Genomic DNA, 15,188 nt, shown 5'->3' on the forward strand with positions numbered 1-15,188 from the left:
TCATCAGCACGCTGCTACCAAGCGTTCATAACGTCTTGGTTTTCTGGGATTGGTGCTTCACCTAGCGGTGCTTCTAAGACATAATCTTTCTTGGCTACTATGAGGATGATCCTCAGGTTCCGGACCCAGTCCGTATAGTTGCTGCCATCATCTTTCAGCTTGGTTTTCTCTAGGAACGCGTTGAAATTGAGGACAACGTTGGCCATTTGATCTACAACACATAGTGTAAAGATTTTAGACTAAGTTCATGATAATTAAGTTCATCTAATCAAATTATTTAATGAACTCCCACTTAGATAGACATCCCTCTAGTCATCTAAGTGAAAACATGATCCGAGTTTAACTAGGCCGTGTCCGATCATCACGTGAGATGGACTAGTCAATATCGGTGAACATCTCCATGTTGATCGTATCTTCTATATGACTCATGCTCGACCTTTCGGTCCTCCGTGTTCCGAGGCCATGTCTGTACATGCTAGGCTCGTCAAGTCAACCTAAGTGTATTGCGTGTGTTCCGAGGCCATGTCTGTACATGCTAGGCTCGTCAACACCCGTTGTATTCGAACGTTAGAATCTATCACACCCGATCATCACGTGGTGCTTCGAAACAACGAACCTTCGCAACGGTGCACAGTTAGGGGGAACACTTTCTTGAAATTATTATAAGGGATCATCTTACTTACTACTGTCGTTCTAAGCAAATAAGATGCAAAAACATGATAAACATCACATGCAATCAAATAGTGACATGATATGGCCAATATCATTATGCTCCTTTGATCTCCATCTTCAGGGCACCATGATCATCTTCGTCACCGGCATGACACCATGATCTCCATCATCATGATCTCCATCATTCTGTCTTCATGAAGTCGTCACGCCAACGATTACTTCCACTTCTATGGCTAACGCGTTTAGCAACAAAGTAAAGTAATTTACATGGCGTTATTCAATGACATGCAGGTCATGCAAAATAATAAAGACAACTCCTATGGCTCCTGCCGGTTGTCATACTCATCGACATGCAAGTCGTGATTCCTATTACAAGAATATGATCAATCTCATACATCACATATATCATTCATCACATCTTCTGGCCATATCACATCACATAACACATGCTGCAAAAACAAGTTAGACGTCCTCTAATTGTTGTTGCAAGTTTTTACGTGGTTTGAAGGTTTCTAGCAAGAACGTTTCTTACATGACCACAACGTGATTTGCCAATTTCTATTTACCCTTCATAAGGACCCTTTTCATCGAATACGTTCTGACTAAAGTAGGAGAGACAGACACCCGCTAGCCACCTTATGCAACTAGTGCATGTCAATCGGTGGAACATGTCTCATGTAAGCGTACGTGTAAGGTCGGTCCGGGCCGCTTCATCCTACAATGCCGCCGAAACAAGAAAAGACTAGTAGCGGCAAGAAGAATTGGCAAACTCAACGCCCACAACTGCTTTGTGTTCTACTCGTGCATAGTAACTACGCATAGGCCTGGCTCTGATACCACTGTTGGGAATCGTAGCATAATTTAAAAAATTTCCTACGCTCACCAAGATGCATCTATGGAGTATACTAGCAATGAGGGGAAAGGAGTGCATCTACATACCCTTGTAGATCGCGAGCGGAAGCGTTCCAATGAACGTGGATGACAGAGTCGTACTCGCCGTGATCCAAATCACCGATGACCGAGTGCCGAACGGACGGCACCTCCGCGTTCAACACACGTACGGTGCAGCGATGTCTCCTCCTTCTTGATCTAGCAAGGGGGAAGGAGAGGTTGATGGAGATCCAGCAGCACGATGGCGTGGTGGTGGATGTAGCGGGATGCCGGCAGGGCTTCGCCGAGCTTATACGAGAGAGAGAGGTGTTGCAGGGGAGGAGGGAGGCGCCCAAGGCTGTAGGTTGCTTCTCTCCCTCCCCCCCTTTATATAGGCCCCCTGGGAGGGGGGGCGCCGGCCACAAGCCATCTAGGGCAAGGGGCGGCGGCCAAGGGGGGTGACTTGCCCCCCAAGGCAAGTGGGAAGCCCCCCCACCCTAGGGTTCCCAACCCTAGGCGCATGGGGGGAGGCCCATGGGGGGGCACCCAGCCCACTAGGGGCTGGTTCCCTTCCCACTTCAGCCCATGGGGCCCTCCGGGATAGGTGGCCCCACCCGGTGGACCCCCGGGACCCTTCCGGTGGTCCCGGTACAATACCGGTAACCCCCGAAACTTTCCCGGTGGCCGAAACTTGACTTCCTATATATAATTCTTCACCTCCGGACCATTCCGAAACCTCTCGTGATGTCCGGGATCTCATCCGGGACTCCAAAAAACTTTCGGGTTTCCGCATACACATATCTCTACAACCCTAGCGTCACCGAACCTTAAGTGTGTAGACCCTACGGGTTCGGGAGACATGCAGACATGACCGAGACGCCTCTCCGGTCAATAACCAACAGCGGGATCTGGATACCCATGTTGGCTCCCACATGTTCCACGATGATCTCATCGGATGAACCACGGTGTCGAGGATTCAATCAATCCCGTATGCAATTCCCTTTGTCAATCGGTATGTTACTTGCCCGAGATTCGATCGTCGGTATCCCAATACCTTGTTCAATCTCGTTACCGACAAGTCTCTTTACTCGTACCGCAATGCATGATCCCGTGACTAACGCCTTAGTCACATAGAGCTCATTATGATGATGCATTACCGAGTGGGCCCAGAGATACCTCTCCGCCACACGGAGTGACAAATCCCAGTCTCGATCCATGCCAACCCAATAGACACTTTCGGAGATACCCGTAGTGCACCTTTATAGTCACCCAGTTACGTTGTGACGTTTGGCACACCCAAAGCACTCCTACGGTATCCGGGAGTTGCACGATCTCATGGTCTAAGGAAAAGATACTTGACATTGCAAAAGCTCTAGCAAACGAAACTACATGATCTTTTATGCTATGCTTAGGATTGGGTCTTGTCCATCACATCATTCTCCTAATGATGTGATCCCATTATCAATGACATCCAATGTCCATAGTCAGGAAACCATGACTATCTGTTGATCAACGAGCTAGTCAACTAGAGGCTTACTAGGGACACGATGTAGTCTATGTATTCACACATGTATTACGATTTCCGGACAATACAATTATAGCATGAACAATAGACAATTACCATGAAAAAAGAAATATAATAATAACCATTTATTATTGCCTCTAGGGCATATTTCCAACAGTTGCGCCGGGTCCGGGTGCGGCCGGAGTGCGCCTCGCCGGGTGGTGAAGACACCGTATGCTGGTTGTTGCCGGGTACAGCGACTCGGACGGAGCCGGATCCGGCTGGCTTGGCGAGCTGGTTGAGGCGGTCCTGCTGCGCGTTGGCCGCGACGAGGAGGTCGTTCACCCTTTTGAGGCGATCTTGCAGCTCCTCGCCCGCGAGCTGATCCAGGCCGACCGCGGCCGCATGGGCAGCGCACATGTTCTTCACGGGAGTCTCATAGACGGGAGGGAGAGCGCCGAAGGCGCGCCCGATAGTGCCACCCCGGGCTCGCACGTCGGCGACCCGGCTCGGCTCGGGCGCGGTAGGTGTGAAACCATAGGCGGCGTCGCGCTCCAGCTGAGTGGAGTCGAGGCGATGCTGCGTGGCGGCGAGTGTCTCGGTGAGGTCCAGCAGGCGCTAGCGATCCTCGTTGAGACGAGTCCGGGCCTCGGCAATGTTGGAGGCGTCGATGTCGATGCCGATGGGAACGCGGAGGCTCTGCATCATGGCGCGCAGCGGTTTGGGCGAGCCGGCCCTATCCGCCGCGGCCTTCCTTGCCACGCTCGATGAGGAGGAGGCCGGTGTCGGTGACGAAAACCTCCATGCAGAGGTCCATCGCCCCGGCGGGAGCGCCGTCGTTGATGCAGAGCGGGGAGTCAGAAAATCTAAGTACCTCGCTGGGGTACTCGTCGTCCGTAGGCGCATCAGAGATGCGCAGCGTGGCGAAGGAGGCGGTGAGGGCATCGATGACGTCGTCCGCCAGCGTGACGGGCTCGTCGGAGTCGGAGAAGAGCCCCGTCTGAAGCATGCTCCCGGCCAGGACCTCGAGCTTCCCCACGTTGGGCGCCAACTGTCGTGGTGGGCGCATGTCAAATGTCAAGGGATGGCTAAAGATAGGAGGAGGCTCGAGGGCACTGGTGGGCTCCAGAGGCGAGGTTGGCATGAGCGAGCGCGGGACGCAAGACATACCCAGGTTCGGGGCTCTCCAGAGAGATAACACCCCTAGTCCTGCCGAGTGTGGTTTATATGTTACAGTACAGAGTTGCTCCTGGAGCTGTATGGAGGAAGAAGGAGGGCGGACCAAGGCTTAGGCTGCTCCCTCTCCTCGGGTGTTGCTTGCTAGGTGTGTGAGTGGGTGGATGGGTTAGTGTATTGCATTGCCCGTATGCATGAGGGCTCCTGGGGGGTTTTATAGGTCAACCCCCAAGGGGTACAAGGGTAATGTTACAAGGCCGTAGGGCCAGGTTGTCAGTGTCCGGGAACCCGATGCTGGGACCCGCCGGGTACCAGGTTTCGCCGGGTTCACCGGGCGCGGGCCCCGTGCGCCTTGGGACGCTGCGTGCTGTCTTGTCGATCGTCAGGGCGTGGGTGAGTCGAGTCGGCTACAGTGGCGCTCCTTCAGGTCGCCGCTTGCTGGCGTCATGGGTGACGAGGGTGCACTGTTGCCACGCCAGCCCTGGTCAGCGGGTAGGTGGGGGGCATTATTGCCTCGTCCGGCTGACCAGAGGCATGGGCGGGGCACTGTGGCTTCGGTCATCAGTTGGTGGAGACTCGTCCCATCGTACGGCTAGGATGGGACGGCCGCTGACCCTCGGCCGGGTTGGAGAACATGCCAAGGGTGGTGCTGGCTTGTTGGGGAAGTCTTGAGCTTGGTTGTTGGGGCCGAGTTGAGGAGTCTGGCCGGGTTGGAGAGCTTGGCCGGGTCGGTGGGCTTGGCTGGGTTGAGCGACCCGGTCAAGTGCGAGCCGGATTGAGGGGCGATGCTGTTCCCGTTGTTTTGGAAAAGGATCCGGGTTCCGTTGCCTGCTTGGGGTTCATCCCCCGACAAGATGTGTGTGTTCCTTGGTGTTTCAGAATGATGCTCCAGGTCTATGTAGGATTAGAAAAAAATAGTACTTCATTTCAAATAATTAGGCAATATACTCTAGATGAAATCACGTAATGAAAAAAATATTGTAGTGCAATTGGAATTTGTATAAAGAAACTATTTTTTGTCCAAATTACATTATTATGTTAGAAGATATTATTATTTGTATTAACACGAACAATATGATATGTAAGTATGTATTGTGTCGTCCTTTTGATGTAATAATCAATATTCTTGATCTTCTTTGAAACTATATGATTATACTTCTCCTACCCTGTGTCCCATCTGATGTATCCATACTTATATAAGTTTTTGTACAGTGTTTCTGGTGCCTATTTGAGGTCTGCATCTTCTCCAGTTTGTTGTATGCTTCAATACAATCTATTTTCCAAGCATTTACTGTGATGCTGCCTCTATATTATGTTTAATTCCATGTTCGTATACAACTGCATACAAGCTTGTATTCTTGAAACAAATTGTGCATAGCCATCATTTTTTTACCATGGATAGATTGGCTTAGGGCACTGCAAACATTTATATGTAAGATTATGTTTCATGCAAGTTGTAATGTTGACCGAAATGAAGGTTGGTTAAATACTAAGAGCTATAGGAACAATCAGTTTCCCCTTTAGTTACAAACCATTATTTTCAAAAAACAAGAAAACATAATCTATAGGAAAGCGTAATATTTCAAATCAATGCTTGCAAATCCACAAATTACGTTATATCCCTAACCAACTATGAGCCAAAATAGACGGGCGCAGCAACGCGCGCCATCAGTGATCTAGTATATACTATTAGAAGCCAACCATTGTGGCGTGGACCTCCTCCAGGCGCAAGATATTCTGCTAATTGCCCCCGACAGTTATTTTGTTTCCTTTTTCTCTGTGTTTTCATCATTTATGGTCCCCAATTGATCATGGAACGCTCCAATGTGAGATTTAGGAGAATTACTTCGACGATTCATCGTCGGAGTAGAAAGAAGAAGATGATGATTTTGAGATGGCCTTTTCCGCGATCATTTGAGAGGAGGATTTTAGGAGACCAGGGCTTGGTTCTCAGATTGGACACATCTGGATTCATGGACACAGGGTAAACGCTCATGACGATCTAGTGCGGAATTACTTTGCGCTGAATGCAACATATCAGGAGAAGTATTTTCATCGGTGATTTTGGACGCACCACATATCTTCAACACCATTGCAAGAGTTGTTGAGAACCATGGTCCTTGGTTCAAACTAAGAAGGAATGTTGTGGGAGAACTCACTGCAAGTCCATTCTTGAAGATTACCACGGGCGCGCAAGTGCTTGCACACGGATGCCCGACTGACACCAATGATGATTGTGTCTGCATTGGGGAAGTATCATCCTCGACTGTGTGGAGTGATTCACCCAAGCCGTGGTCGAGGTCTTTGGACATGAGTACTTGAGGGCACCCATAGATGAAGATACAAAAAGGCTTTTGGCAGAAAGTGAAGAGAGAGGTTGGCCAGGGATGTTGGGATACATTGATTGTATGCATTGGACATGGAAGAATTGTCATGTGGCATGGCAAGGTCAGTTCAAAGGGTATTGTCATGATCCGATCATCATTCTTGATGCAGTTGCATTACAAGATATGTGGATTTGACATTCATACTTAAGGATGCCTGGATCACATAGTGACCTCAGTGTTCGCTAGAGATCTCTATTTGCAGGACTTGTTGTTGGTGAAGTTCCATCTTGCAACTATGTTGTCAATTGCCATGAGTACAACATGGGCTACTACATTGCCGATGATATCTATACTCCACGAGCCACATTTGTGAAGACGATCTAATGTTCCCAAGGCAACAAGAGAACTCCCTTCACTACGTGTCAAGAATCTATGAGAAAGTATGTTGGGAGAGCTTTTGGTGTGCTTAAAAATGCTTTACAATTGTTTGTGACCCTGCTAAGTATTGGAAGCACTACGGAAGATCATGGAAACGTGTGTTATGTTGCAAAATGCGATCATCGAGGGTGAGAGGAAGGAGCAAGAACTTGGGGTTCATCTACAATTGTGGATGGTGGAACCATAGCATCACCCAAACATGATCTAAGCATTCCTTAAGCAGACCAAGGATCGAGAACCAATAAACTCACAACTAATTCTAAGATGATCTTGTTGAGCACCATTGGCAACTTTATAATACTTGATTCTTGTGCTTTGACCATTTTTTATTTGGATTATTAGTTCATTCAGACCGTATGGTGTGTTGGAATTTAAAAACATTGAATTTGGTATGTATTTGAATTGTGCGTATTTGAAATCGCAAGTTTTGGATTAATAGGATGTGAAAATATATGTTCAAATGGAATTTGTATGCGAACGTTTGGAAAAAAACTATATATATATATATATATATATATATATATATATATATATATATATATATATATATATATATATATAAGTTTAATCTCTCAAGTTTTAGGGGATATCGAAGGATAGGGGAAATTTATTGGATGAAATATAAGGGACGGTTAGAGACGCTCTTGTATAACCTGTGTTTTCTGATACCATACTTAGGGCCTCTCCAACGCTGACCCCTAAATTTTCTCCCGCATCCGTCCGCGAACAGGTGGACCAGTCTGCGGACACAGATGCGGGAGCCGGCCATCCAACACTATATGCATACATTTCAAACCAAGTTCAAACAAATCGGATGAAATTTAAACAAACTTGACCGATTTCATTCAAGTTCAGACATAATTTACATAAAAAGTCGATATTTCGACCATTTAACTAAAAACTTTTAAAATAACTAAACCATATACCGGACGACCATCTCGTAGGCGTGGCCGCCCTGCCCTGCGCATTGTCGTAACTGTCCTTGTTGTCCCTCCAACGGTGAAAGCGTGGCGGGGATGGTGGCTCCTCCTTGACGCGCACCGGCGATGGTGGCACCGGGCCCATGTGACGGAGCAAATGCTCCATCATCGTCCGTCAGAGCGGCCTCCGCGAGGAGGCAAGGCCGCTGCTCGGGCCGTTGTTGCGGCATCTGGTCCTCCTCGTCGCCGGAGGAGATGACAATCTCATCCTTGCTGGAGGAGCCAGCCGCCGTGGATGCCTAGGGGCCCTGAGAGCAACGACGGTGGCGCCAAAATCTGCCCAAAGAAGAACTGCCACCGCCACCGCCTGCCGGCACGGAGAACCACGACTTTGGCATCGCCGCTGGAATTTTGGGGGCTCGGAGAGGAGCGGCACAAAGAGGAGGAGGTGTGGATGTGCATCGCCGGCGCGCGTCTTAAATAGCCGTGGTCACGGCCACGCGCACGGGTGGTCAACCCGCTTCTATGCGGCGCAGCGGCTAGAGTTGGTTTCTCAGGATGCGGCGTCGCATTAAAGCGACAGCGCCCGAGAGGTCGCATCCGTCAACGTCACCCTCAAGTCCGGTTACATCGCGCGGCATCAATGCCGGCCGTTGCATACTTTGGGCTGGTATGAATGCGGCGCGGCAAGCGGCGTCGACGTTTGATGAAAAGTGCGAATGAGGCAGGTGGGTTTGGTGGGCCAGTGTAGTTAGAAGCGGGCGTGGCAGCGGTCCGGACGCCCTCAAAGCCACCCAATTTATCTCCGGTTTGCGGGAAAGAACATTTTCGGCCGGCCTAAGGATCGATACAGGTCCACATTAGATGCCAAAACACGTCCGAAAAATATGGTCGAGGCGGTTGCGAGCGGTTTAAGGGTTCGCGTAGGAGATGCCCTTATATATAACCTTCTTTTAGCGGGGCACATATCACCTTGATAGAGCACAGTATGCCATGTTTACTTTCAAATATAGTATGCTCACGTCCTCATGAAGACATGCACGCAGTCAAATTTACTACAGTATGCATGTTTGACAAACAATATTTACGACAGGCTTTTTCTACAGAACATGACCCTAAAGTCAAAGATATGAAATTATCTACAAGTCCGGCAACATGAAACTAATGAGCACGGTTAGCCGGTTAGGTACAGAACTGACTATGCGCAGTCCATGTTCTTCTTGCCAGCTTTTCCATGCTTTTCATGCATGGGGAAGTTTTCAGAAAACGACAGTTTGGATTCAACGATAAACGTCTGATTCGGTTCGGTGACCAGTTTTTTTTTTCTTTCCGTTCAGTTATAGGAGAAAATGGCATTTGTTTTGTCATGTTGGTACCCATCGTAAGGTAGTCGATCATTATGTTCTTGTTATGCAATTTGTCTTCTCTTCATTTGCATATTTTGTTCAACTAAGTTGCAGTCCTGAACTTTGTTCAGCCTTTCTTTAGAGAAAAGGCGTGGGTCGAGCCTGAGAAAAAGTTTGAATCTAGCCCGGCTTTGAATTAATAAACAACTTACAAAAAAATACTCCCTCCGTCCCATAATATAAGAGCGTTTTTTTACACTAATGTAGTGTCAAAAACGCTCTTATATTATGGGACGAAGGGAGTAATAGACACGAAACGGCAAGATACAAGATGTTGGCCCAGCTTATAGACTAACAATGATACACACAAAAGAAAAATAGAAAAATGAGCCAGCCTAAATCACCGAGGCCAAAGGTCGAGAACAACAGCCACACCAGCACCGGTAGCCAACACCTCTTTGTCTACTCCCGCAGAGCTTCTCAACAAGCCATTTACTTCTACCTCCGAAGAGGATCACAATCCTCTCGCCCTGGCTCGAAGGGCCTCGTACCGTCGAAAGGCAGAAAACTAACCATAGGGCAGCATGGACCCAACCAAGCATCCTGGACATGAGGGACCGGAGCGCTAACCACAACCGCAGGGCTCCCGTGACCTCACCACCGACCACAGGCCAACCACACATGCAAACGCAAGCCGAAGAACGTTACCACATAATGAAGAATGGCGGTAGAAGAAGTAGATCGATGCATAAGAAGCCACCGCCGCCCATCCACAAGGGGTACTAGAGCTTTTGCCAAAGGGAGAGCATGGAGGAGAACATGAGGGCACCTCGACAAGCCCTCAGCCGACGACCAAGGGTTTCCCCCGGTCCCACTCCCCATCCCAACCAACCAGCCACAAAACTGAACAGGGGAGCACATGCCACCGTTGAAGGGCGGTGGACATCGTCGGAAGCAGGCATGCCGAGCAACAAGGCACCCCAACACACCATAGTGCATGCCCGCCGCAACCTCGCCGTCCACATGGCCGAAGTCATGGACCAGCACCCACGATCATCGCTCGTTGAAGAGATGACACCATCCGCTCTGCCCGAGGACATCACCTCGGTATCCGCCCTCTGCACACATCCCAACGAAACAAGAAGAGGGTCACACGCCACAACCATCAGGGAGCACATATCGGCCACGTCGGCCAAATCCGGATGAATCTGGTGCATCCGAGCCCAACAACGACATATCAGAGAGAAGGGGTAGCTGGGGGCACCTAGGGGGAGCGGGTATAGGGCCCCAACCATAGTCTGTGCCGACTGGAGCTGGTAGCCAGAGCCGTCAAGGACTGCCCCAACACTAGATCCGGTCAGAAGAGGGTCTCGACCCAAGACCAGCGCGCGATGATGGCTCCCACAGCTAGGACCCCACCAGTTATGTATCTTTCCCTTGCTTGAGACCCAAACCCCATCTGATAGACGGAACGTCAGGGCAGCATGTTCTCTGAAGGTCGAGGGGACTCCCATTCCTGTGCTGCTAAGAGTGACGACCTCTCTTGTCACGTCTAAGAGGTTAAGCAACCAACTATCCAAGCTGATGGCCGGGGGGGGGGGGCTCCACCCCAGCGTGCTCTTGCGCCTCGGCTTGGCGATAGCTCTTGGACACTCTGCCAGATGCAACTCCGCCTCCATGATAGTAACCATTTGCTCCAAGGCATCCTCGTTGGTGGTGGTGTGGCGATCGACACTCGGTCCTGGCGCAATGACGATGCGAGGGCTAGGGATGTGCAACACCATGGTGGTCGTTGCGAGGTCTAGAGCATGCGATGGAGTGGGTGGTGGGTGTGCGAGGAGAGAGGAGTGTGAAGTGATCTTGGGGCCGGGGCCGGGAGAACGCTTGTCTCCGAAATTGAATGATTGATCCTGTGTGCAAACGTTTGTGCTACTGCCGAGTGGTTCCGCAGTCCTGTCCCGTCATCAGTGGCCCCCACAGCAGAATCTACGATAAAAAACGTCTCCCCCCAGTTGACATGACAAGTGATGGCTTCCACAGAGATGTGGTTGACGTGGCGAAACTGCAAAGAAAATCGCTGCCCTGAAGAAGAAAACACCGAGAAGGGCCTGTAGAAACTCTGAAGACCACGAAAGCAGCCGAATCCACCAAAAACCTAAACTGAGCATATCTCGAAAGACCGCTGGGACACAACTCTGCACATCCTTCGCCGACGATGAATACACCAACAGAACAGAGATAAGATAGGGAGAAACTTATTCCTACAAAGGGATGGCGTCACTGTCTCGCTTCCTAACCAAAACCCTAAGACAACCTAAGGCCCATCACCGCCCAAGATCCTTTCGTGAAACACCCTTCTCTCATTACAAGGCTAGGCCGGACCGCCGTTGAAGGTAGCCAATGCACGGGGCTGAGTCGCCAACCCAGACCAGTCGCCGCTCCACGCGCGTCAGCATGCATAGCAGCCGGCCCTTTCCGCAATATTGCGTGCCCCACCAGGCATCAGACCTCTGAAGGACCTCCCCGCCGCTGCCGACGCTGCGCGGGCTTTGCCCGACCACGCACGCGTTAGTGTCTAGAGGAGAAGAGGGATCTAGGTTTTTTGTGGCGGCGACGAGGGAAAATGTTTCCGTGTAAACTAATTTTGTCCTGGCTATTTCGAAATCACCGATAACAACCTGTGCATAAAATATATGAAAAAATCTGAAGTCATAGCGTTGCCATGTTCTCTAGCAAATTAAGAAACCGGGGATCTCACTTATTAAATTCATGCTCCAGTCAACTCATCTAAAAGTCCGAACTGATGGAGGGAGGCGGGCAATATATTTCAACATCACTTAGCCCACCACTCAGAGCCATATGGAGAAGTTAATCATGGAGCAATAATTAATCAGTATTCGCAGCTTATACACAATTCCATCTTGATGAGGACAATAACAGCTAGATATTGGCGAGTGCTGAGGCGGAGTACCGAGCAGTGGCTAATGTTGTTGCCGAGTGTTCTTGGCTCCGTCACTTGCTTCAGGAGTTGCTTTGTGAGGTTCACAAGGCCACGATTATCTACTGCGACAACGTCTTCGCCGTCTACCTCTTCGCCAACCCAGTTCATCATCGTTGAACAAAGCACATCGAGCTGGATATTCACTTTGTGCATGAACAGGTTGCTCTTGGTCGCATCCACGTCCTTCATGTTTCGACAGCACAACAGTTTGCCGATGTGATGACTAAGGGACCGTCTATTTCCGTCTTCGAGGAGTTCAAGTCTAGTCTTTGTATCGTTGGCGACGCTTCGACTGCGGGAGGTGTTGAGCACATATCGTTGCATGTATAGATTGTTTCTTGTACATCAAGTCCACCTCCTATTTCTTTGTATAGATTAAGGTAAAACCCACATTATATATCATATATACGTGCATATTGCGCTGATCAATACATCGTGCATTACCACAACTCTCTACAGAAATCACCGATAACAACCTGTACAGAAAATGTATGAAAGAATTCGAAGTCATAGCGTTGCCATGTTCTCTAGCAACTAGTAGCAAATTAAGAAACTGGGGATCTTACTTAGTCCACCACTCAGAGCCACATGGAAAATTTAATTATGGAGCAAAAATTAATCGATAGTTGCAGTTATTATACACAATTTGACCTTGGCGAGGACAATAGCAGCTAGAGATTGGCGATGGCGTATTTATTATAGTACAACTGTCTCGGTCTTCCTGCCTGCAGCAGCCACAAATCTGTGAAGAAAGGGTTGAGCTTTGCGAATCTGTCTGCGAGTTACGTGGGGCTAGCGTTGGTGGATCCATGTGGCCGGAGAGCCCGCTTCTCCGGGACGCCGGCGCTGCCGTGCTCACCGGATGCGTCGCCATGGCGGTGCTCCGCTTCTGGGAGGAGGTCGGCAACCGCGCCCTCTTGGACCAAGTAAGCTCTGCTCGCCACCTAAATAATTCTCCTTTTTTTGTTTGGGATCGATGATTGTTTCGACTTGAACGGAGAAAATCTTGAGTAAATAGCACAAGCCAACTCAAAATCATCTCTCAATTAGTGTACTCCTAGAAAGGTTAGCTCTCTGCTTCTACTTGTACTCCTTTTGCCCCACTGACCAATCATGTAATTAGAAGGCGAAATTAAGCTACCAAAATTGCTTAGCATGCTCGAAAAGTTTGGAACATTACTAACCTGGTGGTTTAGTTACAAAGACAATGGAGATTCACATGCAAATTATTGATGAGAGATTGATTGGTATCCGGCAATCTGCTTGTCCTTTGCTCTGCATTTTCAGAAACTCTGCAGGAAGCTGGTGCACATCAGTGTTGGGCTGGTATATTTCCTTATGTGGCCTTTGTTCAGGTATTACCAGAGCACCAACGAACAAAACTCTTCATTTGGCATAAACTCTGCGCGTTACCTTTCTAACATGTCTTCCCCATTGCAGTTCAGATGATGTCTATGCTCCATTTCTTGCTTCAATTGTCATTGCGCTCAATATCATAAAGGTAACCCTGATTGGATCTGGTGTAGTTAAAGATGACGGCGTGGTTAACTCAATGACAAGAAATGGAGACTATAGGTAGCCTCTCTTTTCCCCACCTTTATCACAGTATTATTACTGTGCTGTTTAGTGTTTACAGTACGAACTGACTACATCTTCATGTTTTCTCCATTGTTTCTAGAGAGCTTCTCAAAGGCCCACTCTATTACGCGTGTACTATAACTCTCACTACCGTAATCTTTTGGCGGACGTCTCCCATTTCGATCGCTGTGATTTGCAACTTATGTGCGGGGGACGGTACTAGTTCTTTCTCATGCAATTACATTTTTGTCCGGCACTACTACGTTCTCCTTTGATTCTTCGAGCGAAGGTTTCAGAAAACAGACTATGTATGCTGCTTCTTTCAGGTGTGGCTGACATAGCCGGGAGGCGGTTCGGGCGTGTGAAGCTCCCTCACAATCCCGACAAATCCTACGCCGGAAGCATCGCAATGTTCTTCGCCGGCTTCATCGCATCGATCCTGTAAGCAACAAGATATGCATACATCCTACTTGACCCTGAAGCCTGAAGTCATCTCTTGTTTTACAGTCTGAAAGACCGAGACAAATACTGAATGTGGTATGCCTGCAGTTTCATGTGCTACTTCCACCTTTTCGGGTTCGTGGAGCAGAGCTGGACCATGGTCGCTGCCTTCTGCGTCACCTCGCTTGCAGCGGCGATTGTCGAGTCACTCCCGGTCAGCACGCTCTTGGACGATAACCTGACAACTTCGATCGCGTCTGCGCTCGTCGGCGGCCTGGTTTTCTACTATGTTGGTGGTGGTGGCGGTGCTGGAAGCGGCGTCGGGAGCAGCATCTTGGCGACAGCTGCGATGGTCTTTGCAGGCAGTAGCTAGCACGGTAAGGAAACGATGCAGTGAATTGGAAGGCTTTGTTGGTAGTGATACAATCATACTGCAACCGGAAGAGGCTGTCAGCGAGTGTTGGTTTAGTACGGTTTGTGTGTCTCTGTAACAGAATTCTGATTCCTGAATTAACCTTGGTTTACCAGTGTCATTGTGTAAGGCTGTAAGCAGCATTACTGTAAGTTTCGAATAACATTTGCGGATAGAGGAAAATAAGTGTTTTTCGTCTTATAAAAAAGAAAAAGCAGCAGCAGCGTGTGAGGGAAGCGTTAGGTGTCGAGGCCGATCGACAGCCTTTGAGAAGCTCTCTAGAAACAATGGAGAAACGATGAAGATATAGTCAGCATCTATGCTTCTCAAAGGCCGATCGACACCATCAAATTCCATCCAGCATCTATGCGTGTCTCTACTCACCCGCGGTCCTCCTATGATTGATTGTTCAAAGATGCCAAAAGCCAAAAGTAATTACCTCCTTGGTATTTGGCTGGTCCAGTTTATAAGAAAAACCAGATCAAAAACCTGAACAACTTGAC

The 15,188-nt window shown here is 49.0% G+C and overlaps 1 protein-coding gene across 1 annotated transcript; it reads left to right on the forward strand.

The window, feature by feature from the left end:
• The first annotated feature begins 12,893 nt into the window (after nucleotides 1-12,893).
• Nucleotides 12,894-14,886, forward strand: LOC123124621 (probable phytol kinase 2, chloroplastic). Its single transcript, XM_044545207.1, has 6 exons — nucleotides 12,894-13,180; nucleotides 13,542-13,609; nucleotides 13,695-13,829; nucleotides 13,933-14,048; nucleotides 14,159-14,273; nucleotides 14,382-14,886. The coding sequence occupies exons 1-6, from the start codon at nucleotides 13,064-13,066 to the stop codon at nucleotides 14,644-14,646; spliced, it is 816 nt and encodes a 271-aa protein (XP_044401142.1). The 5' UTR covers nucleotides 12,894-13,063; the 3' UTR covers nucleotides 14,647-14,886.
• Nucleotides 14,887-15,188: the final 302 nt, after the last annotated feature.

The sequence above is a fragment of the Triticum aestivum genome, chromosome 5D, assembly GCF_018294505.1.
Source record: "Triticum aestivum cultivar Chinese Spring chromosome 5D, IWGSC CS RefSeq v2.1, whole genome shotgun sequence".
Lineage (NCBI taxonomy): Eukaryota > Viridiplantae > Streptophyta > Magnoliopsida > Poales > Poaceae > Triticum > Triticum aestivum.

What these genes read in the sequence shown, in the direction of transcription:
- LOC123124621 (XM_044545207.1), top strand. Translation starts at nt 13,064, where the DNA reads ATGTGGCCGGAGAGCCCGCTTCTCCGGGACGCCGGCGCTGCCGTGCTC. An exon ending in CTTATGTGGCCTTTGTTCAG is followed by an intron (nt 13,610 to 13,694) that starts GTATTACCAGAG and finishes TCCCCATTGCAG; the next exon opens with TTCAGATGATGTCTATGCTC. An exon ending in CAACTTATGTGCGGGGGACG is followed by an intron (nt 14,049 to 14,158) that starts GTACTAGTTCTT and finishes TGCTTCTTTCAG; the next exon opens with GTGTGGCTGACATAGCCGGG.